This window comes from Rhinolophus sinicus, chromosome 14 (assembly GCF_057876585.1).
Source record: "Rhinolophus sinicus isolate RSI-liver-muscle chromosome 14, RSI-T2T, whole genome shotgun sequence".
NCBI classification, from domain to species: Eukaryota; Metazoa; Chordata; class Mammalia; order Chiroptera; family Rhinolophidae; genus Rhinolophus; species Rhinolophus sinicus.
The window spans coordinates 26264802-26281032 of NC_142514.1; the positions used below are offsets into that span (position 1 = coordinate 26264802).

Sequence of the window (16231 nt, forward strand, 5' to 3'; positions counted from 1 at the left end):
ATTCCCAGCCACACAGGGTATGTCTACCCGGTGCCTCACACCTTGCTAGTGTCACTTAGTGGGTGTTTCCTGTGTGCCAGGCACTGTGTTACGAGTTGGAGGGGGTCCTCCATGCTCTGGCTGTGAGCCCCAAGGGGGCAGACTTCAGCAGAGCTGTCATGTTTCCTAAACGTGTCCTCCCCTAGACTGGGGGAAGTTTCATGGCAGGGGCAGTCTGCTTCGTCTCTATGCAGAGAGATCTCGGACACACTCTGGAGATCCCCCTCAACGGGCTGGGGAGGACACCCTCCCACACAAGCTACTTAATGGTTAAGCGATTGTCACTGAAAGAGGCACCATATCACACACAAATTTTTATTACTTTGTCCTGCATATAGAACCCAAGAATTATAAAAACATCTCCAGCATTTAGTCAAAGAAATCACCTCCCCAACCAGCCCCTTCCCTTCCTGGGTGGGCTCAGATGGGGGTGCTCGGGGGTTGCAGGCCACTTCCTTCTGTCCAGTGAACAAGTTCCATATAAAAATAGATCTGTAGAGGGCTCCCAGAGGGCCAACAGCCTGCATCGCACCAGCACCCGTGCAGGGCTGAGGCCTGGGACCCCTCAGGGTTCTGGGACCTCTCTCCTCAGTGGAGGGAGATCTACCCTGGACACCGAAGTCCTGCCAACAGGAGCCCCTCTGCAGGACAGCTGGGGGGGGAGGGGACTTTGACCTTTAGAGCATGACAGATGGAGCTGGAGACGGAGATGAGCCTCCCTCCACCCAAGACTGGACGCTGGTCCCATGCCGTGTCCTCTCCAGGCTTCCCAGGGGGCAGGGGGTGGGGTGCAGAGTCTGAAGGGCACCTGGCACTGAGCAATAGCTCAGTGTCCCCCAGAACCCCCAAAGTCACTGAACTTGGGCAGTTGCCCAGGAGATGGGGGAGCAGGGGTTGGAGGGACTCTAAGGAGGGCAGAGCTGCCCCGGCAGGGCCAGGCCAAAGGCACTGCTGTGAGCACCATCCCCCACCACTGGCGCTCCCCAAAGACGCACTGCAGCCCCTCCTCAGGCTGGCCCATCTGCTTGGACTCTTCTTGTCCTAGGTCCTCCATCTGGGCCTGCTGAAAACTACCCACCCAAAGAAGGAACTCTCTCCCACCTTTAGGACACTGGGCAACTTCCCAGGCAGTCTCTCAGCCAAGAAGCCTTTTCAGACATCCCCCATATACACAGATCAAGAGAGCGTCTGTCTGCCCCTCCACCCACCAGCCCACAGACCCGAGGTTTCCTATGGGGCCCTGGGCCATTACTGGAAGGCACCCTTGTGGTGCTTCTTGGTGCCTGAGCTCATCTCCCCACCTGGTCTGAGCCCTACGAGGGCCAGCTCTGGGTCTCATTTACCCCTTTCCTCCAGCCCTTGGCTCTTCCTTCCTACCCCCAACATACACAGTGAAACCCAGAACGGGCATGTCAGGGGTGACTCGGAAAGACTCAGCCCCCATGGCCCTATCTAGACCCAGCTGCCATCCTGCCGTTCTATGAAAGCGTGGCCTCACAATCACCACAACTTTTGGGGAGCCCTTCTGGATGAGGATCTCTGGAGTCAGCTAAGTGCACCCACTTCTGCAGAGGCCTGCAGAAGCCAGAGGGAGGAGGCACTCCTGGAGGCTGGGTGGTGGCCAGGGGGTGGAGCTTCCACCAGGGGGTCACCTCAGTCTCTCTGACTGCCTCAGGAAGGAGTGATGGGATCACAGGGCAGGACCAAGGCCGCTCTCTCCAGATCCAACCTCACCCCTAGACGGGAAGTTGGCCTACGTGGTTCCAGCCCAGGCCTGGCCCTAGCTCCTCAACTGGGCCTCGGCTTTCCCCATCTGTACAGTGAGGGTTGGACCAGCCTGTCAGAGAGAGAAGACCCATCTCTGAGACTCTCTTCTTCACCATTCCCCAAGGCTGGACAGCAAATTCCTTGGATCCCCCTGGGGAGGAAACATCTCACCTCATGCTCTTCCCAGGAGTCCTGGCCAGAGAGTTTATAAAAGGAACGCCAAGGGGAGGCTGGCAGGGCCTCAGGAGCACCAGGACATTGAGTGACCCAGCCAGGACCCTCACCCTGGCTCTGAATGTCAGCCCAAGGGCCGGGGAAGCAGAAGTCAGCTCCTGGGTCTAGGGCCCTCGGGGCGCTGAGCTCAGTGCCACCTCTGCTGCCTAGGCTTCAGGACAAGTGTCCAGACAGGGCTCAGCCCAGTACAAGGAGCTGAGGACGCTGCCCCTCCAGGGCCCAACAAGATGGGCGACCAGGCAGCTGTGGTCATTGGCAGGTCTAATGAGAGCCCAGCAGTGACCTGTGCTGCCTGTGGGCCAGTGGGTCTGTGAGATAGTGGGGTAGGCCAGGCTCCCTGTTGCATGGAAGACAGAAGGGCATGAGCCCGGAGATTTAAAGCTGTACCTTCCCTCTGCGCCCTCAGTGTCTGAGACCCTGCATTTCCTCCTGCTATTCTCTCAAGGGTCCTCTCCAAGGATCTGACCCTTTTTCCAGGGGGCCTGAGTCAGGCAAGGTGTTCAGACTGGGGGAGATAGAAGGAGTAGGCAGTGAAATGGGAGGAAACTGGCCCCACGTGAAGGAAGGAAATGCTCACTTCCGCAGGAGTGGAGAGCAGCTTGCCAGGGCTGGGTCTGCAGCCTCCCTGGGGTCCTGGCCTGGAAGAGTTGGGGGCTGCTCACACCTGTACCCGCCGGCCCTGCAGATGGAGGACTCGTGCCCTCAGGGCGCTGATCCCACTGAGGAGGGCCTCCCGATGTTCCACAGAAGAGATTCCCAGGCTCATCAGATCCCTGCAAAGAAGGGCTGGTCAGAGCAGCCAGCTCACCCCCACCTTCTGCTCTCCCTCCCTTGTCTGGACAGGGAAGGGCCCAGAATCAGGACAGGCTGGGCTTCCCACATGGGCAGCGGCAGGGCCCCTGGCTTGCTTAGACTCACTGGGCAGTCATGGCGGCCACGGCCTCCAGGCTCCCGTAGCCGGCTGCAGCGAAGCTGTCCTTGTAGCGGCCCAGGTCCAGGGCCCCCAGCCACGCACCCACGGAGCCGAAGGAGGGGAAGGTGGAGAAGGCACGGTCCGCCAGCGGGGTGGGAGGCCTAGAGGCAGAGGAGCAGTGGTCAGCGGACAGCAGGGATCTGGTGCCCAGACCTGGTCACTCTCCTGAGGAGAGGCCAGCTCAAAAGGACAGGAGAAGAGGAGGCAACTGAGCCCAGGGCAGGCCTGGCTCACATGGAGTGCTAGGCATTCTCAGAGCAGACGAAGTTTCAACATTCTCGGGCAGGTGGAAGTGAGTGGGCTGCACCTGAGCCAGCTAAACGGACTGGGAGTATCTGAACAGCTTGGGGGTAGACATACCTAGGAGAGTTTGGGAGGTGACCCATTTTGGGGACAACTAATACTAATTTCACATATTTTATTTACTGGAACTACAAACGTGTTAGGACTATTACCACATATATTTATCCAGTCAACGGTCATGGTACTTGGGACACGGGAAGCAAAATCCAAGACAAGCAGAAGTGGCTAAGCTGGATGAAAGGTTACGTGCCTGAGGCAGGTGGGCATGAATATTAGCTCTCTCTGGGGCAGCTGGGTGAGCAGTCATACCTAGACAGGAGGGGTAACACAGGGGAGGCAGCTGTACTTAGGGCACCTGGGAGGCCATTTGTGGACAGCGGAGAGGTCAGCTGTATCTGCTGTGGATGGGGCTAGATGGGAATGTACCTAGGACAGGTGGCTGTGGCACACTTCGGGGGTTCTGGGTCCTGCACCATCTTGCTCAGGATGCTGTGGATCTGGGAGAACCTGGGCCGCTCACCTGGCTCCTTCTGCCAGCAGGCAAGCATCAGTCGGTGCAGGGGGGAGGGGCAGTTCCTGGGGGGGGGCAGCCGGAAGCCATCCTCCACGGCCTTGATTACCTGGGCCATGGGGGTGGGGGAAGGGAGCAGACAAGAGGTTTTAGGTACCCCCAATATACACACACATTCTATCCCAAGGAAGACTCAAGTGGTGGCCAGACGGGACAAGAAGCAAGTAAACAGTGAAGAGGGGCTTGGGGCTAGGAGGTCAAGGGTCAGGGAACTGGGGTCTGAGGTCAGAGGGCAAGAGGATCAGAAGACAAGGAGCTGGAGCCACGGGTCACTCACATCTTGGCCAGACATGTCCCAGTAGGGCCGCTCCCCAAAGGCCATCACCTCCCACATGACAACACCAAAGCTCCACACATCGCTGGCAGAGCTGAAGTGGCCGAACTGCAGCGTCTCGGGGGCTGCCCACAGTGCTGGGCTTCGGCCGCTCTGTGGGCAGGTGCGCAGGTCAGGGGCAGAAATGGACGGGGTCATACCCAGGTTCCCCACCCCACCGAGCCTCAGAGCCAGCCCCACCTGCCATCCTCCCAGCGGCACATCTGGGGAAGGCACACAAGCTAACCACAAGGTGACGTCCACACTGGCATTTATTCGGGACCAACTGGGTCGAGAGGCAGGGTGGGGGAAGTGACCTTGACACAGCAGGGAAGGGGGCACAAGTGGGGGGGGGGATGCGACTCCAGGGCAATTTGACGGGAAATAGAGCAGTTTTGCCTGGGGGAAGGAAGCCCTCACCATGGTGGTGTAGACAGCCTCTGCTCGGTCCCGGGGTCCCCGCCCAAAGCCGGACATCTTGCAGATGAGGCCACTGCTGACCAGCACACGGCGGGCGGCCAGGCCCCGGTGAACGTAGCCCATCTCTGACAGATACTTCATGGCCGACGCCAGCCCAGGCAGCAGCCCCATCAGCTGCCCGGCCACCATTTGGCCCTCGTGCCTCTGAGGGAGACAAGGAGACCAAGACCAGGGCTGTACACTCAGCCTCTCTGGTGCTGTGTGACCTCGGGAAGTCATGTGGCCCTCTCTGGGCTTCAGTTTGCCCCGTAACCCACCAGGTCAGCCTGGTCAGTGGGTACTTTTTCAACTCCAAGCCCCACCAAAGAGAAAAGTGAGGAACCAAGAATAACATGGTCATCTCTACCCCCCCAGGGCCCAGGCCACTCACCCTGAGGAAGCCATCCAGGGCCCCATGGCTCATATACTCAGTGACAATCATCAAGGTGCTTCCTGTGCCCAGGGACGGGGAACATACAGAGGCTGAGTTGTCTGCTCCCCTCCGCATACATGCTCCCCCCACATAAGTTCCGACCTGGGCCAAGATGGCCAGAACGAAGGCCATACCCCTCTAAGCTTGCCACCCTCCTTCCCAGCCCAGGATCCCCTATGCTGAAGAACAAAAAGGAGTCAGCTGCAGGGTGACAAATGCCAAGGTCAGGAGCTGCAACAAGTTTGCTAAGAAAGATCACCCAAGGTCCAATGATCCACCCCCCAGAATGTGACCACAAGTCAGAAAGGTCACTCTGTCAGAGGGGCCATCCTGAGTCAGTGAAAGAAAGCTGAGGCCTTCTCTCCATGCTGGGACTCACAGGCACTGCCTCTCATGGCTGAGGGAAGGGCCTTGGGGCACAGGAGCACCCCCCTCCCGCCCCATCATCTCCATCTGCATGGGCCCTACCTCGGGTGACGACCCCCTCCAGCCGCACGATGTGGCTGTGGTCAAACTGACCCAGGGTCAGGGCCTCGGCCAGGAAGCTGAGCCTCTGAGAGTCGGAGCAGCCTTCCCTCAGCGTGTGCACGGCCACAGGGAGCCCCTGGCGGCCAGGGAGCTGCAGGCAGCCGCAACACAGCTCCCCAAAGTGCCCTGTGGGGACACAGCACCTCAGACACCCCCCTGGAGGCCACTCCCAGCCAACCTGGCAGGGTGAGCTGAAGAGGAGCAACTTCTGGATCACGGGCGTTTCTGGTCTGGGACTCAGAGTTCCTGGGGTCAACTCCTGAGAAACTGAGGACCAGCAGTGTGGTGGGCTTCATCTCTCTTTCCCCCTCTTGGCCTCAGTTTTCTTCTGTGTGAAACGGGGATTCCTCCCTGCCTGCCTCAGCAGGAGGTTTCAGAGCCTCAGAGAGAGGACTTGGCATATGCCAGAACACTGAAGGTTACCAAAGCCCAGGGTGACCCAGGACGGATAATGATGACATCCATTCTGCCACGCGGCCCCTTTCCGGCGTCTGCCCAGTGGGTCTGGCAACAGTGTGAGGGCATAGCATCAGGCTCCTGGTGAGAGCAGCTGCCTTGTCTAAGCACAGGGGCCGATGGTTTGTAGACGGGAAGAAAGGAAACCAGGAGGCTAACCGTTAGGGGGCGAGCACCCACCATGAGCCAGGCCTCGTGCTGAGCTTGTGAAGGCCACACATCAGCTCCTGCTGAGGCAGCTATCATGACCACTTCACAAATGAGACACTGATCACGCAGCTGGTCAGCGTAGTGCCAGGACTAAAGCTCGGGCATGTCTGGCCCCCAAGTGTGCAGAGGCCGCTCCCAGCTGCCCCATGGAGGCCTGGGGTTAAACTTCTGCCAGTGGCAGCCTGCAGAGACCAGCCCTGAAAGGGCCTGAGAGAGCTCAGGAGAGATCTCAGGGACCCTGGGTTCAGGGAGAAGGTAGGAAGGCAGGGCAGGGTCACAGACTCCTCTGCCAGCCCTTACTCTGGAACCTGGTGGGTGGAGGTGGGGCTGGACATGGACTTGGGGCTTCTTCGGCAGGGCGGGGGACTGGGGTGAAGGCATGGCTTCCAGGGTGGGAGGGGCTAGGGCAGAGGCAGGGCTCTCGGATGGACAAGGTTTCCTGGACCCCCAGCCTGCCTGTTCCAAGGCTCTTCTCCAGAGTCACACTTTTCGCATCCAGCTCCTTGGCGAACAGATGAACAGCCTGCAGCGGGTCCCCACAGCTCTGGGGGTCCACAAACGTGCGGCGTGTTGGGATTTTGACTGGGAGCGCAGAGAGAGAGAAAGAGAGAGAGAGAGAGAGAGAGAGAGAGAGAGAGAGAGAGAGAGAGAGAGAGAGAGACACACGGGCCTGAGGATAGGGGCGGGAAGTGTGGGAGTCATGCAATGGCAGCAAGGAGGAGGGCTGAGGAGTGAGGTAGGATGGTGCCCACCACCCCTGAAGCCAGGCCCAGACAACTCACAGTGGAAATACAGCTCCTCCTCATCATGGGCGTCCTGACCCCCCTTGCCATAGCTGCAGGACCTGGGAGGGGAGAGGGGTGCAGAGTTGGAGCCATTCCCTGAGCCAGGCTGCCCCGCCCTTACCATTACAGCAGCATCCCAAGGCGGCATGTCTTTGTCCTTTCAAAAGGACAAGATGTGTGCCACAGGGGATGGACCTTCTTTTTCTGCTGGCTTGAAAGCTCCTCCCCACAGCACACACGTAACCCTAGCTCCAACCTAACCCCTCAGCCCATCAGCATTCCTAGTTATTTTCACTTTGAGACACAGTGCACATTCTTGCCACTCCAGAGGCACCCAAATCCACACCCCTGACTTTAAGCTCAAGCTGCCCCCCTGCCTACAGGTGAACAAACAGGCAGGCCTTGCACTCAGGGGCAGCTTCGGGTCTAGTCAGGAAAACCAACATAATGGTTGGACCTGACCCCTTCCAGAGCCATCAGAACGGCTCCCTGAGACAGCAGCAGCTGTGGAACAAAGGACTGCATCACAATCAACAAAGCCACAGGCTGGCATTTAGGGGCCCCTGAGGCAGTGCCTTGCAGCCCAGATAGACTTTGGCTTTTATTCTGTGAGCAGAGGAGAGCCCCTAGGGAATTTTGAGCAGGGGGGTGCTGTGAACCATTTGCATTTTAGAAAGATCATCCTAGCTGCTGTTGCTGTCCCTGCAGGAGATGGGGGTGGCTCAGGCTATAGGGTGACCATGGAGGGAAAAGTGAGAGGACTCAAGTGACATTTAAGTGACAGGGCCACAGGGCTTGGAGATTGCTAGAAAGCAGGAAGGGAGTGGGAGAAAGCTTGCCCAGCAGAGTTTATGGTGCTGCCATTTACCAAGACAGGGAGAGCAGAAGTTCATGTAAGGACTTGTGAGTTTGCAGGGCCTATGGTATAAGCAGGGGATTCAATGAAAAGGGAGTTAGGGGTGTGTGTGTGTGTGTGTGTGTGTGTGTGTGTGTGTGTGTGTCTGGAGTTTGGAACAGAGGTAGGCTCTGGAGATACAAATTCGGGAGCTGTGAGAAGTGGGGCAAGGAAGAAGCCTGAGGACCCCCAACGTTTAGATTGGGTGCAGGAGAAGGAAGCCAAGGAGATCACAAGAGAACAGTGGGCGAAGTAGGAGGGAAATAAAGGGAAGTCAGGGCGGCTATGTCTAGGTACCAAGGGAGGAAAAGTGGCGCAGGGAGAGAGGTCGTGCGAAGGCTCAAGGCGGAGGCATGAAAGGAGGATGGAGAAGGGTGGTCGCGGTTCCATACCAACGGGAAAGGGGAGAAAGGCTGCCTGTCATACAGGATGAAGTGGTCGCAACAGGAAGTGAACAGCATGGGCTCTGGAACGTGACTGCACCGACCGGCTTCCCAGCTCCTCTACTTGGCAACCTTGGGACAGGGTGGCTCAGTGTTCTCTTTAATAAAATCAGGATAAAGACGACAGCCTCGCCTGATGGCACTGTTGCAAAGACCTTATTAAGGGTCTTACTAAGACCCTACTAACTCAATAAATGTTAGCTGTTATGCAGGAGAGAAAGGGACATTATAAATAGTAACAGGTTCCTGAGCTGTAAGAGGGGGTGGGTTCAGGTCCCAGGTAGGAGGGCTGATCCTGGCTAAGAGGAAGACATGTCCTCTAGAGCAAAAGAAGGGAGAGGCCCAGAGAAGACTGGGGGTGAAGGTGAGGGGCTAATGACGGGGTTAAAGAGCAGGTGCAGCAGATGTGGCTGAAGGAACGCGCTGCAAGGACAGGGAGCTGCAGGGCAAAAGTAGAAGTGGATCAGTGTTTGGGGTGATGGCCAGGTCCTTGTCAGGACATGGGAGAAGGAAGCAGAGGTGGAACAGAAGAGAAGGTCCTTGGGAATGAGGAAGTCAGGTAACTGAGGGGCCAAGAACTGGGACTGGTGGTGTAATGGCTACTGCAGTCACCCAGCGTGGTGACAGGACTGCCATGAATGAGGGGAACATCCGGGAGAGGTGGGTAGAGATGAACGGGAAGGCTGAGTGGATGCAAGAGTGGGAGAGAAGGTGAGAAGCTTCCACTGGACGACACCCTCTAGTAAGAAGTGGGGCGAGCCAGGATGGACTGAGGAGGGAAAGTGGAGGTGAGGAGACTATTGCATAGAGCAAGCACTACAGAGATTCGGAAAGTGGGGGACAGGGAGAGATTTTAAGGTCTGCAAAGTTGGGACACGCCTGCTGGAGCAGCTTGCCTCCAGGCCCATCAGCACTAGACCGGCTGATTCTCCCCCATTTCACTGCCATTTGATTTTGAGCACATTTTGAAATCCACTCCTTGGCTTGCTCTGCCTGCCCAGTGCGTCTGTATCCGAGGCACTCCTGGGCAGCCGCTCTGGTCCTGCAGAATCTTCCCGGAGAGCGGCTCCTTGTTCACCTCTCCCCTTTCTTCTTTCTGCCTCTCTGAGCTGCCCACCTCACGGCCAGGACAAGATGCTGTCAGCTCCTGCCCTTGCCTGCTTTCCCAATAGGTCCAACATATGGACCTTTAAGTTCTGTCACTAAAGAGCTGGATCTTCAAGTGCCTCACTTACGGCCAAGTAAGCAGTCAGTGCCAAATGAATGCTCAGTGTCCCCTTGGCCCACAGGCAGTTCCAGGCTGCTGAGATGTGGCTCCTTGGCCAGCCCATTTCTCTCGTCTGCTCCCTACAATGCAGCCCTTTGCGTGTAGACTGTCTAACCCCTCAAGTAGGCTGACTTCAGCCCCACCCTGGTACCTGCCTGGGGAACCTCTGCAAGTGGTAGCGTGGCCCTGGGGAGAAGGGGGAAATATATACCACGAGGGTTCTGCTGTGTGTAAAAGGACTGGAATCTTCTCTGAGCCAGACTCAAGCTCCACATCTTTCCCCTCCTCCCATCCCCTTTCTCTGCCCACTCTCCTGCAAGCTTCCTTCTGCTGGGGGTTGGGGGTTCTCCTTATCGTCCCCCCTCCCACACACACGTGCGTGCACACACACACACACACACACACACGCACACACGCGCGCGCGCACACACACACACACACACACAACACAATTTATGCCTTTCTTCTCTATGCCTGTGTTCAAGGGCCTCAAGACCCCTGGGGGCAGGGGCTGCAGGCCTCTGAGTGCCTCAGGAGAATCCTAATCACACTGGAGCAGCCGGAGCTTGATTCCGTCCTCAGTAATGCCTTCTGACATTTAATGAGTTAAGGAGCTAAATCCCCCTCATCCCCAGCGAGCGGCTGAGCTAGTTGCAGGGCTGGCAGCCGCTAGAGCGTACGTGGGGGGAGGGGCGAGGGCGCCGCTAGCCAGGCCTCAGCTCCACAGCAGTGCGCGTGCATGTGCACGTCTGCATGCGCGCGCACGCGGGTACAGAGAGAGGTGCCTGTGAGCACACGTTAATGTGCACTGGGGCCAGCCAGGCCGGGACCAGCCACCTACCTCTTCCAAACGGCCAGCACACTCATCACGGAGCCCAGGATGAGCAGGGCTGAGACGGTCACCACGGTGATGACGACCGCTGGGCTCTGGCCCTTGGACGCGGAGGCAGCTGCAAAGGCAGGCAGAGGACCATGCTCATGGGTGAGCCCCAGGACAGACTCCCGTCCTCGCCCCACAGCACCTCTGCACTTGAGGCCAGCCTTCCCGCAGCGGAGGGACCAGGCAGCCCCCAGCAAAGAGGCACCTGGAGCTTCCTTCTCTCCAGGGCAGGGCGCCTCCACTGCAGCCCAGCTCTGAGAGAGAACAGGGATCCAGGCAGGCTGGCCTGCGCCTCCCTCTTTACTTTTCAGATGGGCAATGAGACTTAAGGTAGCTCTGAAGGGGGAATGGCCTCTCATCTGAGCTCCGCAGCCCCAAACCAGACCATTCACCAACAATGATAAGAGTTAACATTTAATGCACACTTACTCCATTCAAGACATTATGCCATGTGCCTTAACCAAATGATCCTGCTTCATCATCACAATAAGCCAGTCAGGTGTTACTGTCTCCACTTTATAGCTGAGGAAACTGACATTGAAAAAAGCTGTGTAATTTGCCCAAGGTCACAGAGCTAATAAATAATGAGCCTAAGATTTGAACCTGATTCCAAAAGATTCTGCTTTGAATTATTTCACCAAGGGAGGGGCCTAGAGGACCCCAGGCTCTTAGCTCCATCGCTCCATCCATCCATCCATCCATCCATCCATCCATCCATCCATCCATCCATCTCATCCATCCATCCATCCATCCATCTCATCCATCCATCCATCCATCCATCCCATCCCATCCCATCCCATCCCATCCCATCCCATCCCATCCATCCTTCCATCCATCCATCCATCCATCCATCATGTGTGCCAGGCTAGTGCTAGTAGTGGGGAGACAGTAATGAATGAGCCAGAATCTCTGCCCTGGAAGACTGTACAGACCAGTGGGAGAGACAGAAACAAAAATCTTAACTGCAGAATGAAAAAAGAAACACAGAAATGAACACAGCTGAGCAGAGGCACAGTAATTTCTTCCTAAGCCAGTGAGGAAGGCTTCACAGAAGAGGTGTCTGACCGGGAAGATTGACAAGGTGGGTGATGCTTAGATGCACATGCTGGGTCTGGAAAATGGCAAGTTGTCTCATGTGGCTGGAAAGAGACTGTGGAGGCAGAGAGTGGCAGGATGTGAAGCCGGAAGGTGGGGGGATGCAGGGAACCGGGGAGGAGACAGAACTTGGAAGGCCTTGAGTGCTAGGCCAAGGAATGTGGACTTTATCCTGCGGGTCACAGGGAGCCAAGGGACAGTGGACAGAGCGTCTGCCTCAGGGGAAAGGAATGAGGGCATTGGCTGGGAGTGTGGGGGGAGGGGAGGCTTGTGAGAGGTGGAGGTCTGGGGTAACTACCGAGGATTGGGAAAATGTTGTCCAACCCTGAAGACTAACCTGGGATTTCAAAATACACCTCTCAGGGCAGCCTCATGCAGGACAAACAGAGGAGGATGACCCAAGTCTGGGGGCTGGGGGGGCAGGTGCAGCACGATGTTTAGGGAATGAAGGTGAGCAGAGCTGGTGAGTAGTTCTGCCAGGACAACCAGCAGTAGCTGGGTAGATGGATGTGTGGCCAGGAGGGGCTGACAGCCTGGGAAATGAGGTCAGACCCCAAGAGCTGTTATGAGGATGGATGTCACAGAGCAAGTAAAAAGGGACAGAAGAGGGAGAGTCAGAGGCCGCCAAAGCCAGGGTCAAAGAGGGTATTTCAGAGCCCGTGGTTCCAGAGGTGGGGAACAGGGCTCAGGGTCTGGCCAGGGGCAGAGGGGGTGTGGTTACCAAGGACTGTTAGAAATACAGGGTCCAGGTGGACATGGAAATGGAGAATGGAGATGGGGTGTTCGTGGGAAGCAGCCCTCCGGGGTCCCCACCTCCTGGTGTTCATCTTCCTGGAGCGTGGATTGGACGTAGTCGCTCGCTTCTAATGAACAGAATGTGGCAAAGTGATGGGATAGCACTCCCAAGATGAGGTTACAAGAGATGGTGCCTCTGTTTTGGGTGCACTCTTGCTCACTCACAGTCTCTAAAAGAATCTAGTTCCTGTGTTATGAGTAGCCCCATGGAGAAACGCATGAGGCAAGGAACTGTAAGAGCTAGCAAGAACCCGAGCAGGGAGGCAGAGTCTCCCCTAGTTCAGCCTTGAGATGACCACAGCCCCAGAGGACACCCTGACTGCAGCCTTGTGAGACACCCTGAGCCAAGTGGCACCTAGTTAGGCTGCACCCATATTTCTGACCCACAGAAACCAGGAGATAACAAATGTTTATTGTTTTCAGTTGCTAAGTTTTGGGGGCAATTTGTTAGACAGCAATAGATAACTAATACAGTGCTGAAGCATGGGCTTTCATCATGATCTTGATTTGGGGTCACAGCTACTGGAAAAAGTACTCTGCTGATTGGAAGACCCAACCCCCCATAGCCAGGCCCGCAGCAAAGGAGGCTGCGGAACTGAACAGTAGCTATTAACGTAGAAACACCAGAAGAATGGAGGTCATCAGCCCCTCTTCCGCCCCCCCCACACACACACACATCACACTCATGCCAGCAAGAGCCATGAGCCTTTGTTCAGATGACTTCCTCTCTCCAAAATGCCTTCCCTGCCCGTCTCCACACATTGAAATGTTCCCCAGCCGTCAAGACATGGCTCTAATCTCCTCTTGCCAGCACCTGGCTGAGGTCTGGCACAGACAGGCATCCAAGCAAGAAGTGCTGTCTTCCTTCCCAGAACTCAGACTCCCTCAACATTTTATCTCCACCTCCCTTCGGGCTCAGAACTCTTCCTATCTTGGATTAGACTCGTGTAGCAGGTTGGAAAGAATTATTATCTTGACAGCTGGTGCCAGAATGCCTCTTAGGGGGAATTGCCTTTGTCTAGGAAAATACTTTCACGAGCTGCTTGGGGTAGATAGAGGTGAGACCCCAAGGGCTGGGTTAGCAGCAGGCGAAACAACAAAAGAGGGGGCTAAATGCTCTGTGGGCATCCTGAAAGGGAACTTGGGGGTGGCTGGGAGAAGAGGAACCAGGGGAGAGAAGTGAAGGGGGGCTGTGGTAGAGCACTGCAGTAGAGAAGCTGGAGCTGTTTTAGGATCAAGATATCTAATGTTCAGCTTCTGTTTTATTTTGTCTTGATAACAGCTCCAATGAGAAATTATTCCCAGGCCATACAATTCACCATTGAAAGTGTGCAATTCTTGTTTTGTTTTGTTTCATTGATTGCTGCAGTGCACCCCCTCTACACGGCCCCCAACGTTCACTGAAGTTGGCTTCACCCTCTAAGGCCGAGTGTGCCATGTTTGGGTCCATGGTGATGGCAGAGAGAGAAGCAGAATGGGAACAAGAATTTAGCGGTCAGAACAAGAGGTGACCATGACACTAGAACTCCTTCCAAGGAAATAGCAGGGATCTTGGGGAGGGCAGGGATGTTTCCACAAGACATGGGATAGGTCCTGTGAGGCAGGGAGCCACAGCGGAGACTTGGGGTGTAGGGGTTCATGACCCCCTTCCCTGTGAGCTCCTCCAGGACAGGTACCCAATCTAATTCATGTCGCCAAGTAGATATCAGTTAGTGGCCTCCCAATTTATTACTTAATTAGGTTTTAATGAATTAAACAGTTTTGTAGGCTCTCTTAATGTCACATATACTCCCTCTCCCATCTGTCTCCTGCCCAGGTCCCTCTCGCTGACCCTCGGCACTTACCCTCCTCTGGGGTCTGTACTTCAATGCTGGGGCTGAAGCTCTGGGTCTCCCAGGAGGGCCCTGGGGAAGCAGCCCGGACCTGAAACACGTAGCGGGTGGCCGGCTTCAGGTTGGTGACAGTGACTGCAGGCATCCCTGTCTTCACAGTGGAGTACGTCTGCTCGCTCTGACCCTGCGGACAACGGCGATGGCGGCGTGAGGCCCAGACCCACGCCTCTGGGAGAGGGACGGGGAAAGGGGAGGGGCCGGGGAGCACCCTTAGGAGCACGAGAACCTGACTAAAGTCTTCTCGGGGGACTGCACAGGTTTCTTCCACAGTGTCCCCCCAAGTTCCCACCCCACAGTCAGTGAGCACAGCCCCACCTCAGAGTAAGAGAAACTTTACAGAACGTGCTAGATCCTCCTTCTCGGGGCTGAGAGGACGATGGACATGAAGGCCTGGCAGCCCAAGGGGTGAGCTGGGCCTGATGCCTCAGAGGGGAAAATAAGAAAACGGGCCCTGATACCTGCCTGGTCTTGGTCAGCTCACAAGCCTTTTCTTCCCTTTGTCATCTGATTTTCATAACTGTCCTATCTTTTCGATTTATTTGTCTTGTTTCACAGATAAGGAAATCAGGCTCAGGGGGTAAAGCAGCTCACCCAGGGTCTGCACTGGAGAGTGGGACCGGTGACAGACGTCACTGAGCGAGGCCCTGCTCACCGTCAGGTGCCGTACTAGACCCTCTAGAAGCCCGACCTCCTACAATCCTCGCAACAGCATCTCTATCTTCTTTTGAGGTGAAGGTCACATGAAGGTCAAGGTGTCACCTCCATTCCTTCACGTCCTGCGCTTTTTGTTCTACATCGTGCTGCCTCCACACATCTGATAACGGCAGGTGTTACAGACACTCCCATCATGTCATCTCTGCCCACACCTCCTTATTAGAGCCCCTGCCACACCCACAGAAGGGCACCTCCATGACGTCCTGTGGCCCAGTCCCTTGGTCATGGTATTTAGGGACCAGGGAAGACTTGACCCAAGCTGGGCCAATCAGAATCTCCCTTCCAGGCATGTGAACAGTTTAGAAAAACAGTGAGGCAATGGCTGCAGGACCTAGGAAACGGAGCAGGCTGGGGACGGGGCGGAGGAAAGGAGCACGGCTGCCCACCTCGCATGCTGTGCTCTGAGCACTCCCCTCTGCGGAGGAGGTTGGACTGGGGAGCAGAAAGACGCCCAAGTGAGGGGCGCTGTGGCTCCAGCAATACCCCAGTCACTGGGCTCCATGAGATGGTCCTGAAGACTTCAAATAGTCCCTTTTGTACTGGCTCCTCCTTTCCAGGGTTTTAGTTCCCAGCAAATTCACACTCTCTGAGGGCCTGCGAGCATCCGCCCAGCTCAGCTCCGAGACTCTGTGTCTGTACTCTGATCCCCAAGTGTCAGTTCAATGAGCCCTTTCTAAGCTACTGCTGTACGCCTCGCTCCTTCCCAGTGTCCTTTGCTGCTGTCTCCTAAATAGCAGGGCTCCTCAGAACTCTGTCCTGGCCACTCGTCCCACTCACGTTCCCCTCCTAGGGCATCTCTTCTGGTCCTCTGGCTTCGCGACCATCTGTGTGCTGAAAGCCCAACTCTCCTTCTCTAGCCCACGCCTCTCCCTTCAGCTTCAGACCTACAAGTCCACTTGGATGTCCCATGGCCCCTTGAATGCTACTTGGGTAAAGCCAAGCTCACCACCTTACCCCAAACCTGCCCCTCCCCCTCAGTGGTTCTCCACCTGTCAGGGCACCCCACCCTCTAGGTCGTCCCGCAGTGACTCAGAAGTTTCTCCTCCTTCCTGTCCAATATCCCCCCGGCCCCAACTCACAGTTCTCAATAGACTTCTGGGATTTAAAAACTATTGTCTGAGTCAGCAAAGAAGTCCCTTGAGTCACTGAGAAGTGAGTGAAGTTCTGACACATATGGTG

General features: G+C 56.3%; 1 protein-coding gene across 2 annotated transcripts in view; it reads right to left on the minus strand.

Moving 5' to 3' along the window:
• Positions 1–340: 340 nt before the first annotated feature.
• The window catches only part of EPHA10 (EPH receptor A10), a 55456-nt gene continuing 39565 nt past the window's right edge, over positions 341–16231 (minus strand). For both annotated transcript variants that reach the window (XM_088791029.1, XM_074334413.2), the window contains 11 exons: positions 14291–14462; positions 10518–10626; positions 7069–7130; positions 6743–6868; positions 5561–5746; positions 5051–5112; positions 4621–4824; positions 4165–4314; positions 3743–3936; positions 2959–3114; positions 341–2813 (listed from right to left, as the gene is read on the minus strand). In XM_088791029.1, the coding sequence (XP_088647155.1) occupies positions 2699–2813; positions 2959–3114; positions 3743–3936; positions 4165–4314; positions 4621–4824; positions 5051–5112; positions 5561–5746; positions 6743–6868; positions 7069–7130; positions 10518–10626; positions 14291–14462 (1536 nt within the window). In that variant the 3' untranslated portion in view covers positions 341–2698. The remainder of the gene's footprint in view (positions 2814–2958; positions 3115–3742; positions 3937–4164; positions 4315–4620; positions 4825–5050; positions 5113–5560; positions 5747–6742; positions 6869–7068; positions 7131–10517; positions 10627–14290; positions 14463–16231) is intronic.